General features: G+C 46.0%; 1 protein-coding gene across 2 annotated transcripts in view; it reads right to left on the bottom strand.

The window, feature by feature from the left end:
- SLC2A12 (solute carrier family 2 member 12) overlaps positions 1-4,712 on the bottom strand; it is a 36,380-nt gene extending 31,668 nt beyond the window's left edge. The window contains exon 1 of one of the 2 annotated variants that reach the window (XM_077352313.1): positions 4,262-4,712. In XM_077352313.1, the coding sequence (XP_077208428.1) occupies positions 4,262-4,373 (112 nt within the window). In that variant the 5' untranslated portion in view covers positions 4,374-4,712. The remainder of the gene's footprint in view (positions 1-4,261) is intronic. The other variant, XM_077352304.1, reaches the window with a different exon arrangement.
- Positions 4,713-21,315: the final 16,603 nt, after the last annotated feature.

Below are 21,315 nucleotides of genomic sequence, written 5' to 3'. Positions count from 1 at the left end.
GGGAAGATGGGCAACAATTGGAATCAGAACTAAGTACAGGAGACAATGCAGGACGGAGGTGGGGGGGGGAGCAGAATTTGTCCCTCTCCATTCTTTCTCCTGTTTCTATTAAGGTTTCCAGCCTCAGATTCTCCAGGAGGAAAAAAGATCTTGTCATTTTCCTTTCTACCCCCCCCCCAGAGGCACATAAATAGCTGGCAGCAGAATTCTAGAAAGCCTCTTGCATGCTGCTTTCAAGGCCAGGCCTATATAGCTGGGACTTGCTAAGTAGAATGACACCCATCAGCAACATCCTGTGACCTCCCTAAGTGTCTGGCATCATCACCCTACCCACACTTTTAGTAGACAGGAAGCAGGAACAGGAGGTTTGTCAAACCCCTGTAGAGCTAACAGGCATGGCTGGCCACCTGCTTTTGGTCATGTAGCTCCTTAGGTATGCGGCCTTCTCAAATCAAAACAGACACCGTGCATTGCCTATTCCCTTGGCATTATTGCCACAACCTATCCTTATGTACTTATAGATGAGGGAGGTTAGATCTGTGTAAAGCTATATACCCCAGATTTTTATATATCTGAAGATTCCACAGAAAATGCACTGAGAGCATGAACAATAGGCATTTCTTGTTCTGTACTCTGAGGTCAGAATGTACATTTAAGGTCAGAATGTAGGGCTGTTTTCACACACAGGCTGCTTTCACAGAGTTTTTGCTCTGCTTTCAGGTCTAAAATGGAGTTTATTGGAACACCTGCATGATGTCTTTCCCTCAATGTCCATTTTTTTGCATTTCCTCCTACTGAGCAGGTGATCTTAGTCAAGGTGCCTTTGCATACAATCTGGATGGGAAGGTGCCCATTTTTGCAGGTCCTGCACACATCAGTGCCATTTTATGGACATCATTCACCTACCTCACCAGAGTGCTTCCTTTTGTTTTTTGTTGCTCTAGTATTAAGTTATAGCAATATGTCAGTTTATCAGCTATATCTTAAAATCAGTAGTGGCTATATCATTTACAATTGTAACAATAAGTCAGTTACCTGGGACAAGGGGCCATGGGGGGGGGGCAAGGCAAGGAGAGTATGGGGGAAATTGCCATCTAGCCCTGACTGCTCCTTAGAAGGCCAGATCCTGAAGATGAAACTCAAATACTTTGGCCACCTCATGAGAAGGAAGGACTCCCTGGAGAAGAGCCTAATGCTGGGAGCGACTGAGGGCAAAAAAAGAAGGGGACGACAGAGAATGAGGTGGCTGGATGAAGTCACTGAAGCAGTCAGTGCGACCTTAACTGGACTTCGGGGAATGGTAGAGGACAGGAAGGCCTGGAGGATCATTGTCCATGGGGTCGCATCGGGTCGGACACGACTTCGTACCTAACAACAACAACAACAACAACAGATGCTCCATTGCTTCTGCAAATATTGGCGCCAGCAAGGCCTGCTCGTAGCCTTAAGCTGATGCAATTCTTATGGCTAGGGGTGCCAGTCTCCAAGAAGGACCTGGGGATTCCCTGGAATTATAGCTCATCTCCAGACTAAAGACATCAGTTTATCTGGAGTAAATGGCTGCTTTGGTGGGTGGACTCCATAGTATTATATTCCACTGAGGTCTCTCCCTGCCCCAAATTACACCCACTTCTGGCTTCACATCCAAAGTCTGGCTTCACTTCCAGGTATTTTCCAACCCAGAACCCCTAATTATGCCTGGGTAGACAGAGTGGGAGAGTCAAAGACCCTGGGCAATTGGGCCCAGCATTGGCTCAGTCAGGGGGCTCTCCTACAGCTTTCTGCAGTCTATTCCCATTGCACCAGTTATACATTGGAGAAGAGTACGGAGCTAGCAGTCCTGATGGTCTGGATCCAATCTGATCTGTGCTGCATGTTTAAAAATCGAGGGTTGGAGACAGGCTGGGCATTTGGAGCAGCCTGCCAGCAAAACCCCAGCCCAATCATTCATATTTTAATTTTTCTGATAGTCATCTTTGCTATATCAGCAGGGTGTGTGTGTTACAGATTAGGGCCAGGAAGGAATAGGCTTTGGGGAGTTTTGCCTTCCTCATAGCAGGAGTTTGTATTCTGCATATGTTCATACCATTGAATGAGCATAACTATCATAACTGGTTGCTAGCATTTAGGCATTGGCTGCGTACGTGCTGTAAGGAACCTGTAATCAATAATGTTGTGACCTGATTGTTCTTCTCTCCCTCCCCTTCAGGCTGGTCTCCACTCAGGAGGACACAATGGAAGGAACACACAAAAAGTTGCTGTATAAATTGCAGCCTTAACTTGTTTGCTGGATTTTCCACACTTGCAGTTCCATATGTCATTTCTACATTGGAAAAAACCTGTAAATGAGACATTCTTCTCCATCTTGCATTGCAACACTTGCACGGGCACAAAAATAGTGTGCAACTCTGAGTTGTCATGTAAAAATGTCACCAACTCAGTGATTATTACCACCAACCTCTTGCTTATTCTGCATCAGCACATTCTGTACAAATATTTAACATCATGTAGCTGTTTTGTGTTACTTTTGGAACTCACTAGAAGTTCAAGAATGTATAATGGAAGGGATAAACTAAGTGAAGCAACAATAACAAGGTCATGCCTTTTATTGTTCTGAAATAATTGTACTAATCTTGCTGTGATCAGAATTTAAAGCCAAAATCATCAGTAGCCCTTGCCACATTCAGAATATCTTCATACCCAGGCAGAAACAGAATCAGTTCTGCGGGGGCTTCTGGACACGTCAGTATAGAACTCCCAATCCTGCAAAAGCTTTCAAATGGCAAACAAGACCGCATTCATCACAACTGATTTCACTTGGACACATAGTAGTAGTAGTAGTAGTAGTAGTAGTAGTAGTAGCAGCAGCAGCAATAGAAGAAGAGTTGGTTTTTACATCCCACTTTTCACAACTCAAATAGGATTGCCAGCTGATCTCTGAAGCCTGGAGATGACTTGTAAGATGACTTGGAGATGACCCGAGGTCACCCAGCTTGCTTCATGTGGAAGAGTAGTGGAGAAATCTCCAGATTAGAGTCTACCATTCTTACCCACTACACCACACTGACTCTCTAGTAAGCACACCTGAAAGTTTACATGGTCCCTACAAAAGCTGGTATTTCCCACTCCACTCAGTGCTTAACCTAATGGAATCTTATTTGAAAAACAAAATATGTATGAAGGGGAATGGGCAAAATCTAGCAAGTATCCTCCACCATGTGAAAACTCATAGATATTTAAAAGAGAGGTACTCTTTGGAAAAACAAAAATGCACGGTAGCAGTTCTGTGGTGGTACCTCAAAATTTCAACAATGCTTCCATGTTCAGCAAGGGGATCCCTGCTCTGGACTTTTCACCCCCCCCCCCTCTCTCTCACACACACATACACACACTAACTCTATCCCCAAGTACAGTATCCTAACTCATTTTAAAAAAAATGTATTTCTGGATGACAAAAATACAAATCATGGCAACCAGCCTGCAGCCTGGCCTCCAGTCTTCATCCCACCCCCATCTTTCTGGCTTAAACCCTATTAATATCACAATAGCATTTATAGGTGATGACTGGTCTTGTGATTTTTTATTGCAACCAGGCAGCAAATTTGGGATTTAATTTTTTCCTTTAAAACCACAAGCTACACAATCAACCAGTTTGAGCAGTGCGGCTAGGATCTGAGAGACCCAGGTCTGAGTCTCCACTCTGCCATGGAAGTTAACTGGGTGACCTTGGGCCAGCCACACCCTCTCCACCTATCCTATCTCACAGGGCAGTCATGGGGATAAAATGGAGAAGAGAAAAGCAGGATATCAGCCCCTTGGGGTCCCCACTGTGGAGAAAGGTAGGGCAGATAGGAAACAAATAAACAGATAACTTCTAAAATCTCTCATTCAGAGATGAAACTCGGTATGATTAGTGAATGTTATTGGTCAAGGATTAAAGAGAACTGTCTAGTCAGTTTAAACTGTCCAGTCAGTTGTGATGTTCTCTAACTGGGTAATCCTAAACAGAATTCTAACATCCAATACCTTATAGACTTAGAAGGATGTAACTGTACTTGGGAGCGTACTCTTTGTGCCAGATGCAAAATCCTGGTCTAATCCACCTCACAGAGGCAAAAAAGGATCACCTTCCCCGGGCAGGTTTGCTTGCTTTTTGTCCTTTTGACTGTGGCACTTCTTAACCCCAGAATATTATTAGTCGTAAATATTTGCAGGCATTGTCCTGCAGGCATCGTTGTCATTCAAAGCGGCTGTGCTCTACCTGTTTGAGCCGGAAGCTTCCTCAGGTTGTCGAGGCTGCTGCCTCGGTTGCCTTCGTCTGGTATTCGCTGGCACTGCTGGTGGAGGTCTTCCGTGCTCCGCGCAGGTCTCATGGCTGCGTGGAAACAGTGCTAACGGCTGCGCCTCGGGGCTCCGGCGTCTTCACGGGATGCCCAGCCAGCCCCGGCTGTCAACAGAGGCGCCGCTTAGTGCGCTCCGGGTCATGGCTGGCGGCGGCCGTCGCAGGAGCCGGCTGCAATAGGGAAAGGTACGAAGTGAGGCGCGCACAACTTTTCCTTCTGTTGCAAGCAAGCGGGAGGCTTTGCCCTTTGCGGTGACACCGCCTGTTGCTATTCTGGGTGAGCCTATCACAAGCCGGAGGGAGGGCCTTCTCTCCCCAAGTATTGTTTTTGCCTCGGAAGCAAGGAGCTGGAGACCGTCGAAGGGTGGACAGAGCGCCCAGAGCTCTCCCCTCGCCCCCTGCCGTTGCGTTTTCCCTTCTTTGTCAAGGGAAAGGGTCGGCGGGTTTGCTGTGTCAGCAAAAGAGAGGGCGCTCACTGGCCGGCTCCACAACAGATGGCAGGCGTTCTTTTGCCATTGGGAGCAGTGACTGGAGAAGACCTGCTGGGGAAATAGGCGTGTTCCTAAGAGAAAATCAAATCCCCACATGCCCGGGTTTGTTTTTAAATTTATTTATGAACGATTTCATCCGTGCCACGCAAAGGCGAAAGATAGGAACGGCCCAGATAGGGCCTTAAACAAACAAGAGTAGCACAAAAAACCGTGGGATGCATTAGGACAACAGAGAACAATATTTTACAACTGAAGCAGTGGAACTCTCACCCTTTTATTAACCCGTTCCATGTCAAAATGCCTCTTGAACAACAATGATGAGCATTAAACACACAAGAGAACCACAAAAAACAGCTAGATGTATTACAGACCAGGAGAACAATATTTTAGAAATGAAGAAGTATAACTCACATCTTTATTAACCTGCTCTGGGCCACAATGCCTCTGGAACATGTCTGTAATGCATCCTTTGTGTGTGTGTGTGTGTGACACTCTTGTTTAATGCCCGGTTCAGCCTGTTCTGGGTCTGGAACACTTTCAACCTTTAGAGCAGTGGTTTGCCGCCCCACTGGCTCCCAGGCCACATTCCTGTGCAGTGGACTTATTTTAATCTGGAAAAACCACTTTTTGTAAAATCTGCTTTTGGGTCCTCACTGGGGAGAAAGACAGACAGGGAAACAAAGAAAGAAGCAAGCAATGAAAAATCCCATGGCTAGGAGCAAGCAGGAGAAGGCTTTTCTGGCCTCCCAAAGATTGAGAGTTTTATTTTTATTTATTTTTTATTTCTTAGATTTTTTTCTACCACCCTCCCATACAGCTGAGGATGGTTTACATGGAACGTCTTGGGGGTATTACACAGAACACTGTAGATATAAAGAACAGTCATAACATAACATTGGCAACAATTTCAACAGTGGTCATACGTTTAAGAGAATATTACAACTGGTTCAATTGAACAATAATTTTGATAGCAACAACTTTAACAGAACCTCAAGAGAGGTCAGATTCATTAAGGTCATGGGGGTATGTCTGGAACGGGGGGGGGGATCCAGAGGTTTTGTTGGGTCAGATTAGCTACAATCAAATGCCTGGTGGAGGAGCTCCCTCTTGCAAACCCTGCAGAATTATGGGAGTTCAGGCAAGGCCCTGATCTTTTGGGGAAGAGTTGCCAACCCTGGGTTAAGAAATTTCTGGAGATCTGGGGTAGAGGTTGGGAAGAATCTGAGGAGGAGAAGTAGCTCAGCAGGAATACGATCTTCTCCAGCCCACCTTCTGAAGCTGTCATTTCCATCAGTAAGCTAAGCAGGGTTGGCCCTGGTCAGCACTGGGATGGGAGACCACCAAGGAAGTTGAGGGTCACCACTGCCAATAGGGAGGCAATGGCAAGCCTCTTTGGAATGTCTCTAGGAAAACACAGCTGCAGCAGGAAGAGTCAGATGGCTGCCCCATACTACCCCCAAATTCCTCACTGCTCCCTACTACCCCAAATTTCTCACTGCCCCCCTACTGCCCCCAGGATTCTTCCACTCCCCCTAAGTGGGGCGTACCACCTACTTTGGGAACCTCTACTCTAGAGTATTGGCATTGTGTGGAATAAACATGGGCTAGTTCACTGTGGTTTTTTTAATGCCTGTTCTGTGGGCTCCAGAGGATTTTTGGCATGGTAAAGGTTAATAAAGGTGCAGAATTTTTGCATTTTCATTTCTAAAATATTGTTCCCAAGTGTCTGTTTTTTGTGGTACTCTTTTTTGTGTAATGCCTGTTCCAGCCTGTTCTGGGTCATTCAGGCTTTTACCCTGTCCCTGAAAGATGAACTTTGGCTATATAAAAGAGAAAATGGATACCCTTGAGTCCAGTTTGTATGTTATTGTAAGTGCTCGTATATCCTGTCTGTACATGCATACTTCTGTTTGTAAGAAGAGCTGGGTTTTGTACCCTACCTTTTACTATCCGAAGCAGTCTTATAGTGGCATACAATTACCATCCCTTCCTCCACCCACAACAAACATCCAGTGAAGTATGTGAGTATGAGAAAACTCTGAGAACTATGACTTGCCCAAGATCACCCAGCAGGTTGCATGTGGAGGAGGAGTGGGGAATCAAGCCCAGTTCTATACATCATACACAGATTGTACTGTACACAGATTGTACATGGCCCATTGTAACTTGTAGAGCAGGCTATACATTGCTGGGGATGGGAGGAGAAATGGCTCAGTGGCAGAATAGATGGTATTCATGCAGAAGGTCCTAGGTTCCATTCCTCTTATCTTCACTTAAAGGATCTCAGCTAGTAGATTCTGAGAAAGGATTTTGCCTGCCTGACGTTGGTGCTAGTGAAAATAATGAGCTTGATGGATGAATGTCTGACATTCTGTACATTTAATCAGTCAACAATCATTTTTCAAGACAGCTGAGAGTGTTTAAAGAGAGACATAATTTACCCATCTACTTCTTTGGACCACTTCTAGCCAGAAAGGTTTTACTGGTTTTGATACCATGAAAATCCTGAAAAATTAGTTCACTTTAGCAAAAGTGGAATGAATATATATACAACAGCAATCCCTCATGGTACATAGAAAAATAAGTAACTGCTGCAGTGTAGTTGTTAGAGACTTGGAGGAGCTAGGAGACCCATGTTCATATCTACAATTTGCCACAAACTTTGCTGGGTGACTTTTAGGTCAGTAACACAGACCCAGCTAGTGATGGACAGAAACCTGCTCATGAGCTAAAGTTCATCACCAGTTTGTTTTTTTGGTGTTTGTTTGTTTGTTTGTTTATGGTTTGTGAAGTACTGTTCATGGTGGAGCAACTGGTGTAAACATTCCACAAACTTTCGTGCTGTCTGTGATGGTTTGTGAATGGATACATTTCCAGACAGTTTCCACTCATTTAAATTGTTTACAAAACTTCAAAACAACAAGGGGATAGAATTCTCCAGCCTTGGAAACCCCAACAGAGGCCCTCCAAAGCTTAACAGGCATTGCTGGCTGCCAACAAGAGTTCCCATTCTGCTCTATAGGATCAGAAGGCTATAGATTCATTTATTCCCTCCTGACTATGTTCTCCCCTGCTGGGGTCTGCCTGTTAGGTGGACTCAAGACTCTGAGAAACCCATCTGTCTTCTCACACAAAGTACCTTGGCTGAAGATGTATATTTTACATCCTCCTGATTGTGCTTTCTGGCTTGGGTTTGGCTGTTAGATAGACTCAAGGCACACCCACTCTGTCTCTCACCCACACAATGGCAGTGTTTTGTGCCATCTGGTCTGTATCCATCCCCTGAACATGGAGCATAGCTACTTCATAGCCCAATAGCAGGACTGTCCCCTTCTGGAGCTTGGCTGGTGCCCTGACAATCTAGCTGGCTGCTCCAGTGGTCTGCCATGAAGTGCACAGTTCTGCCTTGCACTGTGGAGACCTGAGACTTAACCATTACCCCTGCAAGCAGTGAAAGCCTGCATTCCCCACAAGGGAGAAGGGCTTGCCATTCACAGCACTCATCTCACTGACAATGTGGGAAGTGACTGCTTCCTGGGCTCTCCATGTCGTGCTTTTGACCTCTTGGAGGGTGGCCCACCTTGGTGTCCTACCCACTGCATCTTGAGTGTAGAGAGCCTTTCTTGAAGGGGCCTCCTGCCTCCCTCTACTTTGTCCTGCTGAGAGGGAGTGAGCCTCTTCTTCCTCCTGCTGGCTACTACTCTTTTCTCCAGTGGCTGGTCTAGATTTGGGTGTAGCACACCAGGCACTCTGCCACACAGGGATCACTAAGGAGGGTGTGGAAATGTTTCCAAACTGTGGGCTTCCCTCCACCCTTTGAATCACTGCTATCAGAGTCTTCCTCTCCAAAGAGGGTTAGCCACTGCTGACATCTCTGGGTGTCTCTGCTAACAAATCTTTTGCCACTGTGGAGAGCCTCAGGAACAAATCAGGAGAAGGAAGTTCTCAGTCCCCTAGTGATGCCCTGTTAGGGCAGCATTCCAGTGGCCTGGCAGGATGAATCTGGTGCCCTGGGATTAGGGAGGATTTCTTCCTCCCATGATAAGAACTCTTTGCACCCACTTTCACCTTCATGGCACACAGATGTATTCACACACAGGTGGGGTGGGAGGGTATAAATGTGGGAGACCTTTTGGGGAGTCCATAAATGGGACCCCAGAAATGTAATCCACCGCCAGCATGAGGTTCCCTGTGTGTTTGGTGTATATAATTTGCTAGGGTGGTGGTCATTCTCTATATTGTTGAACCTGTGACAAATATTTTTCCCAAAAGTACTTTCCTAGCTTGATTTACTACCATAAAATGTGTGAGCCACCAGCAACCAGGGCAAAGAACATATGGAGGGGAAAAGGTGTGATAGACTCAGCAGCTTTGTCCCACCCTCTGTCCTGCCCTCCCACTTCCATTTCCTGCCCAGGGAGGGAGGCAGATTCCTACCCCCATGTCAGTTCAACCTCTATTAAGTCTCTCTGTAGTGGTTTTCTTAATAACTGTTTCCTTCCCTTCCTCCTGTTGGTTTTCAGACCCCCATCCCTTCTCCTCCTTCCTCCTGCCCCCCCATTGGTCTGCATGCCTGCCACTCAGCCATTTCCTTCTACAATTGCCTAGGACTCCTGTCCTCCCTCTCCCTCCCTGAGCATTTCTTAAGTGTGGCACTGCCTCCGTGCTGCTCGTTCTGCTTCTGTGCCGCCTCCACGCTGCTGTGCCACCACTGCTCCGCCTCCATGCTGCCCATGCTGCCTCCGCACTGCCAGAGCTGCTCCTTGGGCAGTGGCAGCGGTGTGGTGGTAGCAGCACAGGCAGTGTGGAGGCAGCATAGGCAGTGTGGAACCAGCATGGGTGGCATGGAGGTGGCACAGTGTGGAGGCAACCTGATTAGTCAGTAAACAGTAAGGCCCAACTCCTCCTAGGACCCCTTACCGCCTTTATTATAATGCTCATGGTTACAGATGATTCTATGATTCTACTAGCCCTCCAAATCTTGTGCCAAAGGGCAAATTCAGTATATGACACAACATATAATTGTGAAACTATCTTTGCATAGGCTGCAGTGGCTGGAACTATGGTTGCCAGCTGCGGATTGGGAAATTCCTGGAGATTTAGGGGTATAGTCTGGAGAGATCACAGTTTGGGGTGAGGCCTCAGTCGGATATAATGCCATACAGTCTACCCTCCAATGCAGCCATTTTCTACTGGGAATTATTTGGAGTTCAGAAGTAATTCAGAGGTATCTTCGGTTGTCACCTGGACGATAGCAACCCCACCTGGATTTAACCCATGCTAGGCCTTTTCCATAATTTTACTAAAACATAGGTCTCAAAGGTCCCAAACATTTTTGAGTGTTTGTAGAGGCATGCACAACTCTAAAATTCCTGCTTCAGGAGGCAGAGACAGTCATAAAATATCAGGGGATGATCATGCACAGCTCTTCAACATTGCATGCAGAAGCTCTTTTTAACAATATACCTTTTCAAATGAACATACTGTTTACAAATATTTTCTTGCATATACAGTTCCCTTCAGTCACATGGAGAAGGACTTTGTACTGTAGGGGCAGTTGCTTCAAAGCAACATTTTAAAAATCTGCCCAGCTGATATGCCCCAGGTATGCCATTTGATGTACAAAGAGGAATGTGGCGGCAATCCTCCATGTTTATTTCTGGTTCATGATAAGCTAGACAGATCAGGCCAAACACAAGGCTACCCATAATGTTTTGTGTGATAAAAATAAACCCCACAAAAGCAAGTTCTGGGTGAGATCAAGGGGCTTTCCGCACCGGGATCCTTGTAGCAAATTGTTTGCTGAACAAAAAATCGCCATTTAAAATAGTGGAATTCGTTGTTATGCATACCTGACTTTGTAGTGGAATCCAGTTGCGTTTCCATCATTTCCCACAAGCTTCCGGTCTCAGCAAAAATCGCTAGAAAGGAAGCGCTATTGCCGAGCTCGTCCCGCCCCTGGCCGTCAAGCAGCCAATGGGCGGCCGTTAGCATACTCCCAAACAGCCCCTTTCCCTTTAAGAAAGGTTTTAAAAAAAACACACACACACACACCCGTTGCAACGAATATGCGTTGATTCGTTGCAACTGAGAGACCCATTCAGCTTGCAGGTGTGTTTGAGCTGCCGTTTCATCGTTGCCACGCTCCCCCCGAGTGAAAAAAAAATCCCCCCCCTCACGGGCCCGATTTTCGGCCGAAAACAGTGTGAAAAATAAAGGGAAAATACATCAGCAAACGGGCTTCTCTGTTGTTTGTGCTTAGTGATTAAACAGCTCTGGGGAGGGACTGAAGCCGGGGAAGCCTCTAAACAGGCTCGCTGGTGAGTTGATCTCTGCTCACTCGGAGAAAAAAAAATGGCGATCGCTTTGCTGGGAGATCAGAGGAGAGAGCCAGGGGGAGGGACTTTGTAGAAACCACAACAATGGTAACACAGAGAACTTTCCCGCTAGTGTTACAGATTGGTTGCAGGAGTGTAGCGCTTTCCGGAGGGTGAATCCACTTTTGGGGATTTCCCTGAAAGCGCTACAAGGAAGCGCTTTTTGCGGATCGGTTTCAGGTGTGTGGCAGATTGTCAACGACGTTGTGCATAATGGCAAAACTAGCGTTTTCAATTGGCAACCATTGTGCGATTTTGAAGGAGTGCGGAAAGCCCCGAAGTCTCCAGCAAGAAACCTCCTGGCTGTCACAGGAGTGATGCAATTATCTGCACAAAAAGGGCTGGGTAGTATATTCTTCCCTACCTGAGCACAATAGGAACAATGGAACAGGAGCAGTGACTAATATGATCAACGACTCTTTATTGTTTCATTCTAATGTCTTTTCCTGGTGAAGTAATCCTTCCAGCAACTTCCTCCTGTCCTTTAATTACTGGCACATCAAATTCCCACTAGCAGAGGCTTCTCCACACCTGGGGCCCCCCTCCCAGGTAGGAAGGTAACCACTCCCAAGGACTTGCCCAAAGTCTTTTACCAGCTCCAGAGGTTCCTCTAATGGCCCACTAGAAGTTTCTTTATCAAAGTGTGGTTCATCCATTAACAAAGCTGTTTCTTTGACATTGCCTCATTGATCACATTAAGATTTTGTCTTAGGGCTTCTGTGCCTGCTCTTAGCCCCCAAGGTACAAAACTGCTATAAAAAGAGAGCAGAGAAAATCCATCTCTGTTCTCATGTTTGTCTTTACCTTATACGAGACTGAGCTTGCTGGCTGGGCTACGGCTTCTGGATCCCCCTCCCTCTCTTTGCATCAGATGGTATATATACCCTTTATTGACTCAAAATAAAATCTCTATTGCACCCAATTACCTTTTACTTTCCTCTGTACGGTTTATTTAGAATAACTGTATCTATTTTCTTAGGGACCACTTTTATTTGTTTTCCAATTAAATTCCTTTTTATTAATTTTTAGAACTGCTTCTGTCTAAGATTTCTGACCAGGTACTCTTTTCATATACCTAGGTGGAATATCTCATTCATTACTGCCTCTCACATTCCTTATTTGTTTCCTAGAATTGTTAATTCCCCCATCATAACTTCAAGAGACAGGTCTATTTCTGATAACACAGCCAATCAGATCTCTAAAAGCCAAGCAGAAACCATGTTGGTCAAAAGCCCTATTTAGCCTTGCCCACTTTCTAAAACCTTTTAAAAACTAAAAAAATGGGTCAATATAGGCTTTAGGTTTGCCATGAGTAGTGGCACTGCATCTGAAACCCTATACTAGAGAAAGTGCTGACAGGGCACCATGTTGAGGATCCCAACATAAGTGATTCTGAGTCCATTATCTATCCAGCATCAAATTCTATATTTGGATCATGATGTCAGAAATTAAGTACTGGTACTACCAGTTAAATGGAAAACTGGGTTGTCAAAAGCCTGGAGGGAAAAAAATCTACCTTTAATAAAGGTTTAATGTGTGGAAATGGGCAGCTGAAATTTTTCTGGTAAATAATATCAGCTGGGAAAAAATATATTATTAGGCCTCTATTAAAAGGCTAAGGTTCTCCATGTTATTGGCAAGCCTGAAGTAAAAAGAAATTGATAAAATTTTCTGCTCTTACGTTTTCTTTGACTTTTCAGAGGCAATTCAAAGGAATACTCCCTGCTTTACATTTATGTCCAATAAATCACTCAGGAAATAAATAGTTTATTTCTATACCACTCTTTCCTGGTGGACAACAAAGTTTAAAACATTCATAATAAAACATTTTTTTCACAAATATCAAATAATAAAAACTACCTCCTTTAAAAGTTTGCTCCATATATAAATTGTGTATGAATAACAGTGCAATGACAGGTAGAGTCACACCCTCCTTAACCCATTGACATGCTAGGATTACATTGTTCATCACTTTGACAGATTTTAATTTCACCAGTGAACTACAATAATATTCATTTTTTCCTGATAAATCAATGCTCAGGAATAAAACAACAGATTATTTTGCTTGCTTACTACTAGCATTAAACAGAAAAAGCATCTGTAACTCACTGTGCCACCCTTAACAGAGTTGCACCCTTCTAAATCCATTGAGGTCAATGGGCTTAGCAGAGTATAACTTTAGGATAACACTGTCAGTAGCAGAGGGAACCTATTTGCATAATACTGTGCAAAAAGCTGAGGCATCAATATTTTTTCATGTATAGTCACAATTCTAGTATAGAAAGGAACTGGAAAGGAGTCTGGCATGTATGGGCAAATGCACAAGCAGTTCCACATTGTTCAGTTAAGCTTTTTGGGGAGAGTATCAGGAACACAGAGACCATTTCCACATGGAGGGATAAAATGCACGTGGCCTCCTGCTTTCAAACGCAGGATGGTAAACCTTGCATTTGCAGCCCTCCATATGGGAGATCCCTCCTGCATTTCTCTGTTCCCATGTCACGCCTCTGTACAAGGTAGCAGCTAAGGCAGAAGAGAGAGCAACACAAATTTTACTTCCCGCTCCTCTGCTTGTCAATCATCTGAGGCAACCAATCCCCTCTCAGTAGTGCTTTGTGGGATTACAAAGTTCTCCCAAGTACCAACATTAATTATTTTTTAAAAAAGGATACTTATGCATTGCTATGCGTTAACACAATAACAGTGAAACAGTGATTTGTTTTATCATAGGGATTCACTTTCTCAGTGCATTTTTGTGCTTCATGTTTGGACGAGAGCACATACACACCCCGAACACACCTATATGCGACTTCTGTAACCAGCTAAGCAACACACCTTTCCACCATTTTCCATCGATCTTTGAGAGCGGTCATTTCAGGAGTCTATTGAGAATGACGAATCTCTTGATAGCCATGCTGACAAGGGTGGCAGCCCTCATCCAAATAATCTCTGCCACCCTCGCTTGCATCAGTGAGGACATGGCTCACTTCTCTGCATGGATGACCCTTCGAAGGTGCCTGCGGACCTGGCACCCACCTATGTGTCCAGGTGTGTCCAGCACTGCCAGTATATGAGGAACTCCCTAAGGTCAAGGAGGGCCATCAGGCACAGATGGTTCGCTCTCATAGAGGTGAACTTCCCAAAACAGGTGTGGGTGGAAGGGCCATATGGAGTGACAATGAATGGATCCTGAACTTCAGGATGACCAGAGGCACCTTCGGGGAGCTTGTTTCTGTGCTCAGGGGGAAGTTACAGTGTCAGGCCACCAACATGTGCCTGCTCATCATGGTGGAGAAGAAAGTGGCTATGGCTCTATGGTACCTGGCCAACACCACCTGCTACAGACTGGTCTGCCAGCAGTTTGAGCTAGGCATATCTACTGTGAAAGAGATTATGCTGGAGGTCTGCTTAGCCATGGAGGCAGAACTCTACAGCACGGTAATCTGCCTGGGAGAAGAGATTGAGAAGGTAGGTAGGCCATGGTCATGGCGTGCTTGGAAATTTCCTTTTTTTACCCAAAAGCCATGCAGCAACATGGGCGTGTTGCTATGCCCTGTTAGGTATCTGCAGGAAACACCAGCGTGGTTTGCGGTGCAAGGCTGCTTTTGGCTCAAGGGTATGTTTTGTGTCTTTGTCTCTCACAGAACATGGATGGGCTCGGGCGTTTGGACTCCCCACTGCATTGGCACTGTGGAGGGTTTCCACATCCCCATACGTGCCCTGAACAGGAGCACAAGGGAGTATGGCAACAGAAAGTCCTTATGCTCTGTGCTCCTGCAAGGGACTGTGGACCACACTGTATGGATCATGGGCTGGAGTGGCTGAAGACATTATGCCTTTGTCTTTCAAGAGTCCCACCTGTGCGCCGCCAAGGACACTGGGGTCTTTGTTTCAGGGAACCTGACAGTAACTGCACTGGATTTAGCTGCACTGGATGAGTTCAAATCCCCTGGGCTGGATGAAATGCACCTGAGAGTGCTCAAAGAACTTTCCGGAGAACTTGCACAACCCTTATCCATCATCTTCGGGACCTCTTTAAGGACTGGAGATGTCTTGGAGGACTGGAAGAGAGCAAATGTTATTCCGATCTTCAAAAAAGGGAGGAAGGATGTCCCGGGAAACTACAGACCAGTGAGTCTGTTGTGGGGAAGATAATGGAGCAGATATTAAAGGGAGCGATCTGCAAATATCTGGAGGACAATTTGGTGATCCAAGGAAGTCAGCATGGATTTGTCTCCAACAGGTCCTGCCAGACCAACCTGGTTTCCTTTTTTGACCAAGTAACAGTTTGCTGGATCGTGGAAATTCGGTTGATGTCGTTTACTTGGATTTTAGTAAAGCTTTTAATAAGGTTCCCCATGATGTTCTGATGGATAAATTGAAGGACTGCAATCTGGATTTTCAGATAGTTAGGTGGATAGGGAATTGGTTAGAGAACCGCACTCAAAGAGTTGTTGTCAATGGTGCTTCATCAGACTGGAGGGAGGTGAGTAGCAGGGTACTCAGGGCTCGGTGCTCGGCCCGGTACTTTTTAACATATTTATTAATGATCTAGATGAGGGGGTGGAGGGACTACTCATCAAGTTTGCAGATGACACCAAATTAGGAGGACTGGCAAATACTCCAGAAGATAGAGACAGAGTTCAAAGAGATCTGAACACAATGGAAAAATGGGGAAATGAGAACAAAATGTAATTTAATAAAGATAAGTGTAAAGTTCTGCATCTGGGTCAGAAAAATGAAAAGCATGCCTACTGGATGGGGGATATGCTTCTAGGTAACACTGTGTGTGAACGAGACCTTGGGGTACTTGTGGATTGTAAGCTAAACATGAGCAGGCAGTGTGATGCAGCGGTAAAAAAGGCAAATGTCATTTTGGGCTGTATCAACAGGGGCATCACATCAAAATCACAAGATATCATAGTCCCATTGTATACGGCACTGGTCAGACCACATCTGGAGTACTGTGTGCCGTTCTGGAAACCTCACTTCAAGAAGGACGTGGATAAAATTGAAAGGGTACAGAGGAGAGTGACGAGGATGATCTGGGGCCAAGGGACCAAGCCCTGTGAAGATAGGTTGAGGGACTTGGGAATGTTCAGCCTAGAGAAAAGGAGGTTGAGAGGGGACATGATAGCCCTCTTTAAATATTTGAAAGGTTGTCACTTGGAGGAGGGCAGGATGCTGTTTCTGTTGGCTGCAGAGGAAAGGATGCTCAGTAATGGGTTTAAACTACAAGTACAACGATATAGGCTAGATATCAGGAAAAACATTTTTCACAGTCAGAGTAGTTCAGCAGTGGAATAGGCTGCCTAAGGAGGTGGTGAGCTCCCCCTCACTGGCAGTCTTTAAGCAAAGGTTGGATACACACTTTTCTTGGATGCTTTAGAACAGCGGTCCCCAACCTTCATCTGGTCGGGGACCGCCTCCGGGGGTGGGGAAGAGCCAGCGGCCCGGCTGCCGCAGTTGCTCAAAAACGTGCACGTGCGGAACTGCCGCACATGCGCGTTTTGGCCACCAGGTGGCGCTAACACGCATGCGCAGAGTCGCGCATGCGCGTTTTGGCCACCAGGAGGTGCAAACGTGCATGCGCGGCAGTTCCGCGCGTGTGCGTTAGCGTCGCTGCTGCGCCGGCTGCCGCGCCGGCCTCTTTCCCCCCCTCTCGCTGCAGGGGGGGAGGCAGGCGCGGCCGCTGGCGGCCCGGTACGATGGCCTTTGCAGACCGGTACCGGGCTGCGGACCGGGGGTTGGGGACCCCTGCTTTAGAATGCCTTGGCTGATCCTGCATTGAGCAGGGGGTTGGATTAGATGGCCTGTATGGCCCCTTCCAACTCTATGATTCTATGATTCTAACAATAGAATGAGTTCAGGTGCTTAAGGCATGCTGGAAGTGCCTTCTTGCATGGATTCATGTACTCATGAACAATGTCACCCCAGTGATCATTGCATGTGTCTTATTCCGCAACATCTGCGAGAAGGGGCATGAGATACCAGTGCACAGTGAGGAGTGGAACACAATGGTCGTGGATGAGTAGGAGCCAATCACGGACCAAACTAAAAATAGGATTTATATGGAGGGATATAGGGTTAGAGATGCCATAGCTAGATTCCTCTATAGGCAGTCTTGGGGGAGATAACAGCTGACCTATATGCCTTGCAAAAAAATTAAGTAAACTTGGCATTGCCTGTGTGGTTCTCTTATTTTACATAGCTCGAATGGTGGGGAAGAAAAGGAGAAGGAAGGCTGGAGAGGGCAGTCATGGCCACTTCCAATGATCCTTCTCATTCCCTGTAGGGCCTCTTGGGCAAGAGGGCTGGCATCCTTAATTGGACAACAGCTGCAACTGGCCCAGCCTCTGGATGAATTTTTTTAAATCGTGGGTAGGGCGCTTATGTGTTGATTTCCAAAAAACTGCCATTCACCAGCATGCCAGGGCCACGTAGAGGTGCCTTTTTGCAGCGGGCATAAATTGAGGCACTGTTAAACATGGTCCGCTATTCTAGGAGCCGCCCAAGGTTATGGCCAGCACACATTTGCAGACCAAGAGGGCATATGTGGTTGTGTTGAGGAAGCTGGCACAGAGGGGTTTCCACCGGACCTGGAAGCAATGCAGGACCAAGTTTAAATGGCCCAAACTTGACCTCCTGAACTGTCTGGAGGCCTGGCACGGTGTCCCAAGGGAGAGTGGGTGCACTGCATTCCATGATCTGCTGCATTCCATGCACTGCACTGCATTCCATGATATGGGAGGCAGTGGGACACCCTTGATGGGAGGACCGAAGACACCTTTGTGAGTGCTAACAATGTTTCCCCTTATATGCTCAGTGTTGAAGCACCCTTTAAAACCACCACCACCATCACCACCACCACCACCACCTCCTTACTCTACTACAGTTATGAGTAGCTTTTCCTTGATGGGAGACAATGTTAAGTGTCCAATCACCTTTCAAATCACCCTGTCTCATCCCCCCTCACTCTCCCACAGGTCTGAGCAGCCATTCCTTTAAGGGGGACAGTCCCTTTGTGCCAGAGGTTGAAGGGAAGGTGGAAGCCTGCAAGATCGAGGGAAAGGAGGAATCCTGTGAGCTCAACTTCATTACACCTGGGCAAGGTGCTTTCAGAAAATGGCTGGCAAGGTGAGCTTGTAGGCTCTTCTCGGTCCGCCCAAGGAGATTCTGGAGTCATGATTGGTTTAAGAGACTCACTGGCCAAGTTAATTGGGCCCCAAGAATCATGTGTTGGCCTTCTTTGGCCCCGGCAACGTTTCTGTCCTCCATGGAGCATGCAGCCGCTACCATGTCATAGTGCCAGAGCAATGCGTACACATTGCCATGGTCATCAAAGTGAAAAAGAAGCATTTTGTGCACAAAGCACCAAAACCACACACATAGTAATGTTGCCCTGCTAAAGGCTAGAAGTCTCCCAAATGAACCCCCACCCCAACCATTCATCACTACCCAATGTGATCACTACCCAAGAAAAAAATTAATAGATGTGTCTTGTGGGTTGCTGCTGCCTGCTCCCACTATATACATGTGCCATTTTATGAGAACACATCTGTAAATGTTTTTTATTAACACCACAATGTCTGAATGTGCACCTTGTGTACTTGTGTAATTTTATAATATTTTAATTAGCCGGGTGTACGAATGTGCATACTAATTGCTCCACATATGGCACAATTTAAAAAAAAATTCCCATGGTCAGGAAATGGGGAGAGGGTGGCAGGTGAAAGGGAGGGACAATGATGGCAATACTATTGCATGTTTCCCTCTCCATACAGGATTGTCCCCTGGTTGCTCACCAATGGGATGCAAGATTAAAAGTGGCAAATCCTCTTTTTATGATTTTTCACATCCCAAGGCAAATCTGTCCAAAACTTGAGCCAGCCCCTGGACAGTCTTGGGATGTGGATGACATCATGTGGAGGGGGCTCTAAAACCCACCAACAAATGGAGGCTATCGTGGGGCTGAAACGTTGTGTGGAAATGGTCAGAATAAACCTGAGTACTTGCAGGTAGCTGAAACGCCATGCATTTGCTCTCCATTTCAGGGAAGGAAAGTGCAATTACAAAGAAGAAGAAGAGTTGGTTCTTATATGCCACTTTTCTCTACCCGAAGGAATCTCAAAGCAGCTTAAAGTCACCTTCCCTTTCCGCTCCCTACAACAGATACCCTGTGAGGTAGGTGAAGCTGAGAGAGCCCTGATATTACTGCCCGGACAGAACAGCTTTATCAGTGTTGTGGCAAGCCCAATGTCACCCAGCTGGTTGCATTATGTGTAGAATCAAACAAAGATATGCCCCTATGAGAAATATGTTCCACAGTGAGCTAAGTATCCTATATCTGAAGTATCTTCAGATATTTCATACAGGGTATTTATGGATGTATACCAATTACAACTTTGTAGGGTTATATTGCTGTTCTAAGTTATATGCTTCCTTCAGAAATCACCCATCTTTTGCCCTGGAGCAATACTGGCCCTGGATGTTGTTGTCTGCTGCAATCTTGGACTATGGAATGTACTTGTGAGGTGGACTTTTTATCATCATCATCATCAATTCAATTTTATGCCACCCTTCTGCAATAGTGGCACAATTTGAACTGCCACAATAATTGACCATGAGCTTTTAGCTCACCGCCCCGCCGATGCCGGGATCAGAGGGACTGCTCTTCAGTGGCTGATCTCCTCTCTCCAGGATCACAAGCGTGAGGACCATTGGACTACTGGCATTGGGAGGCTTCACATAAAGTGAGGAAAAAAAGAATGCAAGAGTGATCCTTTATGGGAAAAGGGATCTCTGAACCATCCTGTATGGCAGTGATCCCCAACCTTTTTATCACCGGGGACCACTCAACGCTTGACAATTTTACTGAGGCCCGGGGAGGGGGTAGTTTACTCCTCTACTCTCAACCACTGCCCTAACGCTCTCTGATTGCTATGGTAATGTTTAAACATCCCTTCAAAATAAGATACAGACACGCCACAACAATGAACATAAGGAACATTTTATTTTCATGGAAATTTTAACTCATGACAATGACAAATCAATGGGAACCCTGAGCTTGTTTCTCTGCAATGAGATAGTCCCATCTGGGAGTGATGGGAGACAATGACACCCGAAGTGTGTTGTAAAAGGCCGGGGGGTTGAAGTAAAGGGCCGGGAGAAAGCGTCCTTCAGGGCCCACCTCCAGTTAGTCGAAGGACCACATTTGGTCCGCAGACCACAGGTTGGGGATCGCTACTGTATGGGTTTGACCCTCACTATGGAACACCTCCTGGTGACAGTTCATGTTTCCAGTCCCCAGCTTTCTTGGGTTGTTACTCACAGTCCTGGACATAACCATTCTATCATGTTATCCTGATACCACATGGTGTAGCAGTTAGAACTTCAGAGTAGGGTCTGGGAAACTCAGGTTGAAAAGCCCAATTTGCTGAGAGGTTTGCTGGGTGATTTTGGAGCATGCAGATATTCTCACCCTAACATATCTCACAGGGTTGTTGTGCAGATAAAAATGAGGAGAATAATGTAAGCTGCTTTAGTCCCCACTGTGGAGAGAGGTGGGGTATAGATGAAGTAACAATATAATAAATAAAGCTGAAGATGGGAGGAAGATGAAATGTAGGTTGGTGAATGACTAAGAAGGGGGGAATTTTTTAGTATATTAATTTTAAAGCTTCTATACCATCCCCCCATGATAATGTTGTCTTGGGCTGCTGCACAGCATTAGGCAGGGAAAGTATATGGAGTTTTCCAGGGGGAAGGAAAGAGGAAATAATGTGGGGAGGCTGATAGAGAGGAGAATGAGGTTCCATCCCAAAAGTGCTTGAGAGTTTCTTACTATGCAACAGGCCAACAGTTTTCTTAGGCAAAAGCTGCTGGGGAGGGAAAGGGAAAGCTTAAGGCAGAAGGGCAGAAAGGGTAGATTGGCTCTTGGGAGGGAATTTCCATGTTAAGAAATTCCGAGAGATTTGGGAGATGGAGCTTGGAGAGCTTAGGGTTTGAGGAGGGGAGGGACCTCAGAAAGATATAATGCCAAAGAGTCCATCCTCCAAAGCAGCCACTTCCTCCATGGGAACTAGAGTTGCCAACTTCTAGACAA

The sequence above is a fragment of the Paroedura picta genome, chromosome 1, assembly GCF_049243985.1.
Source record: "Paroedura picta isolate Pp20150507F chromosome 1, Ppicta_v3.0, whole genome shotgun sequence".
Lineage (NCBI taxonomy): Eukaryota > Metazoa > Chordata > Lepidosauria > Squamata > Gekkonidae > Paroedura > Paroedura picta.
The sequence above is the reverse complement of the archived record's forward strand: the minus strand, read 5'-3'. Positions and strand labels throughout refer to the sequence as shown.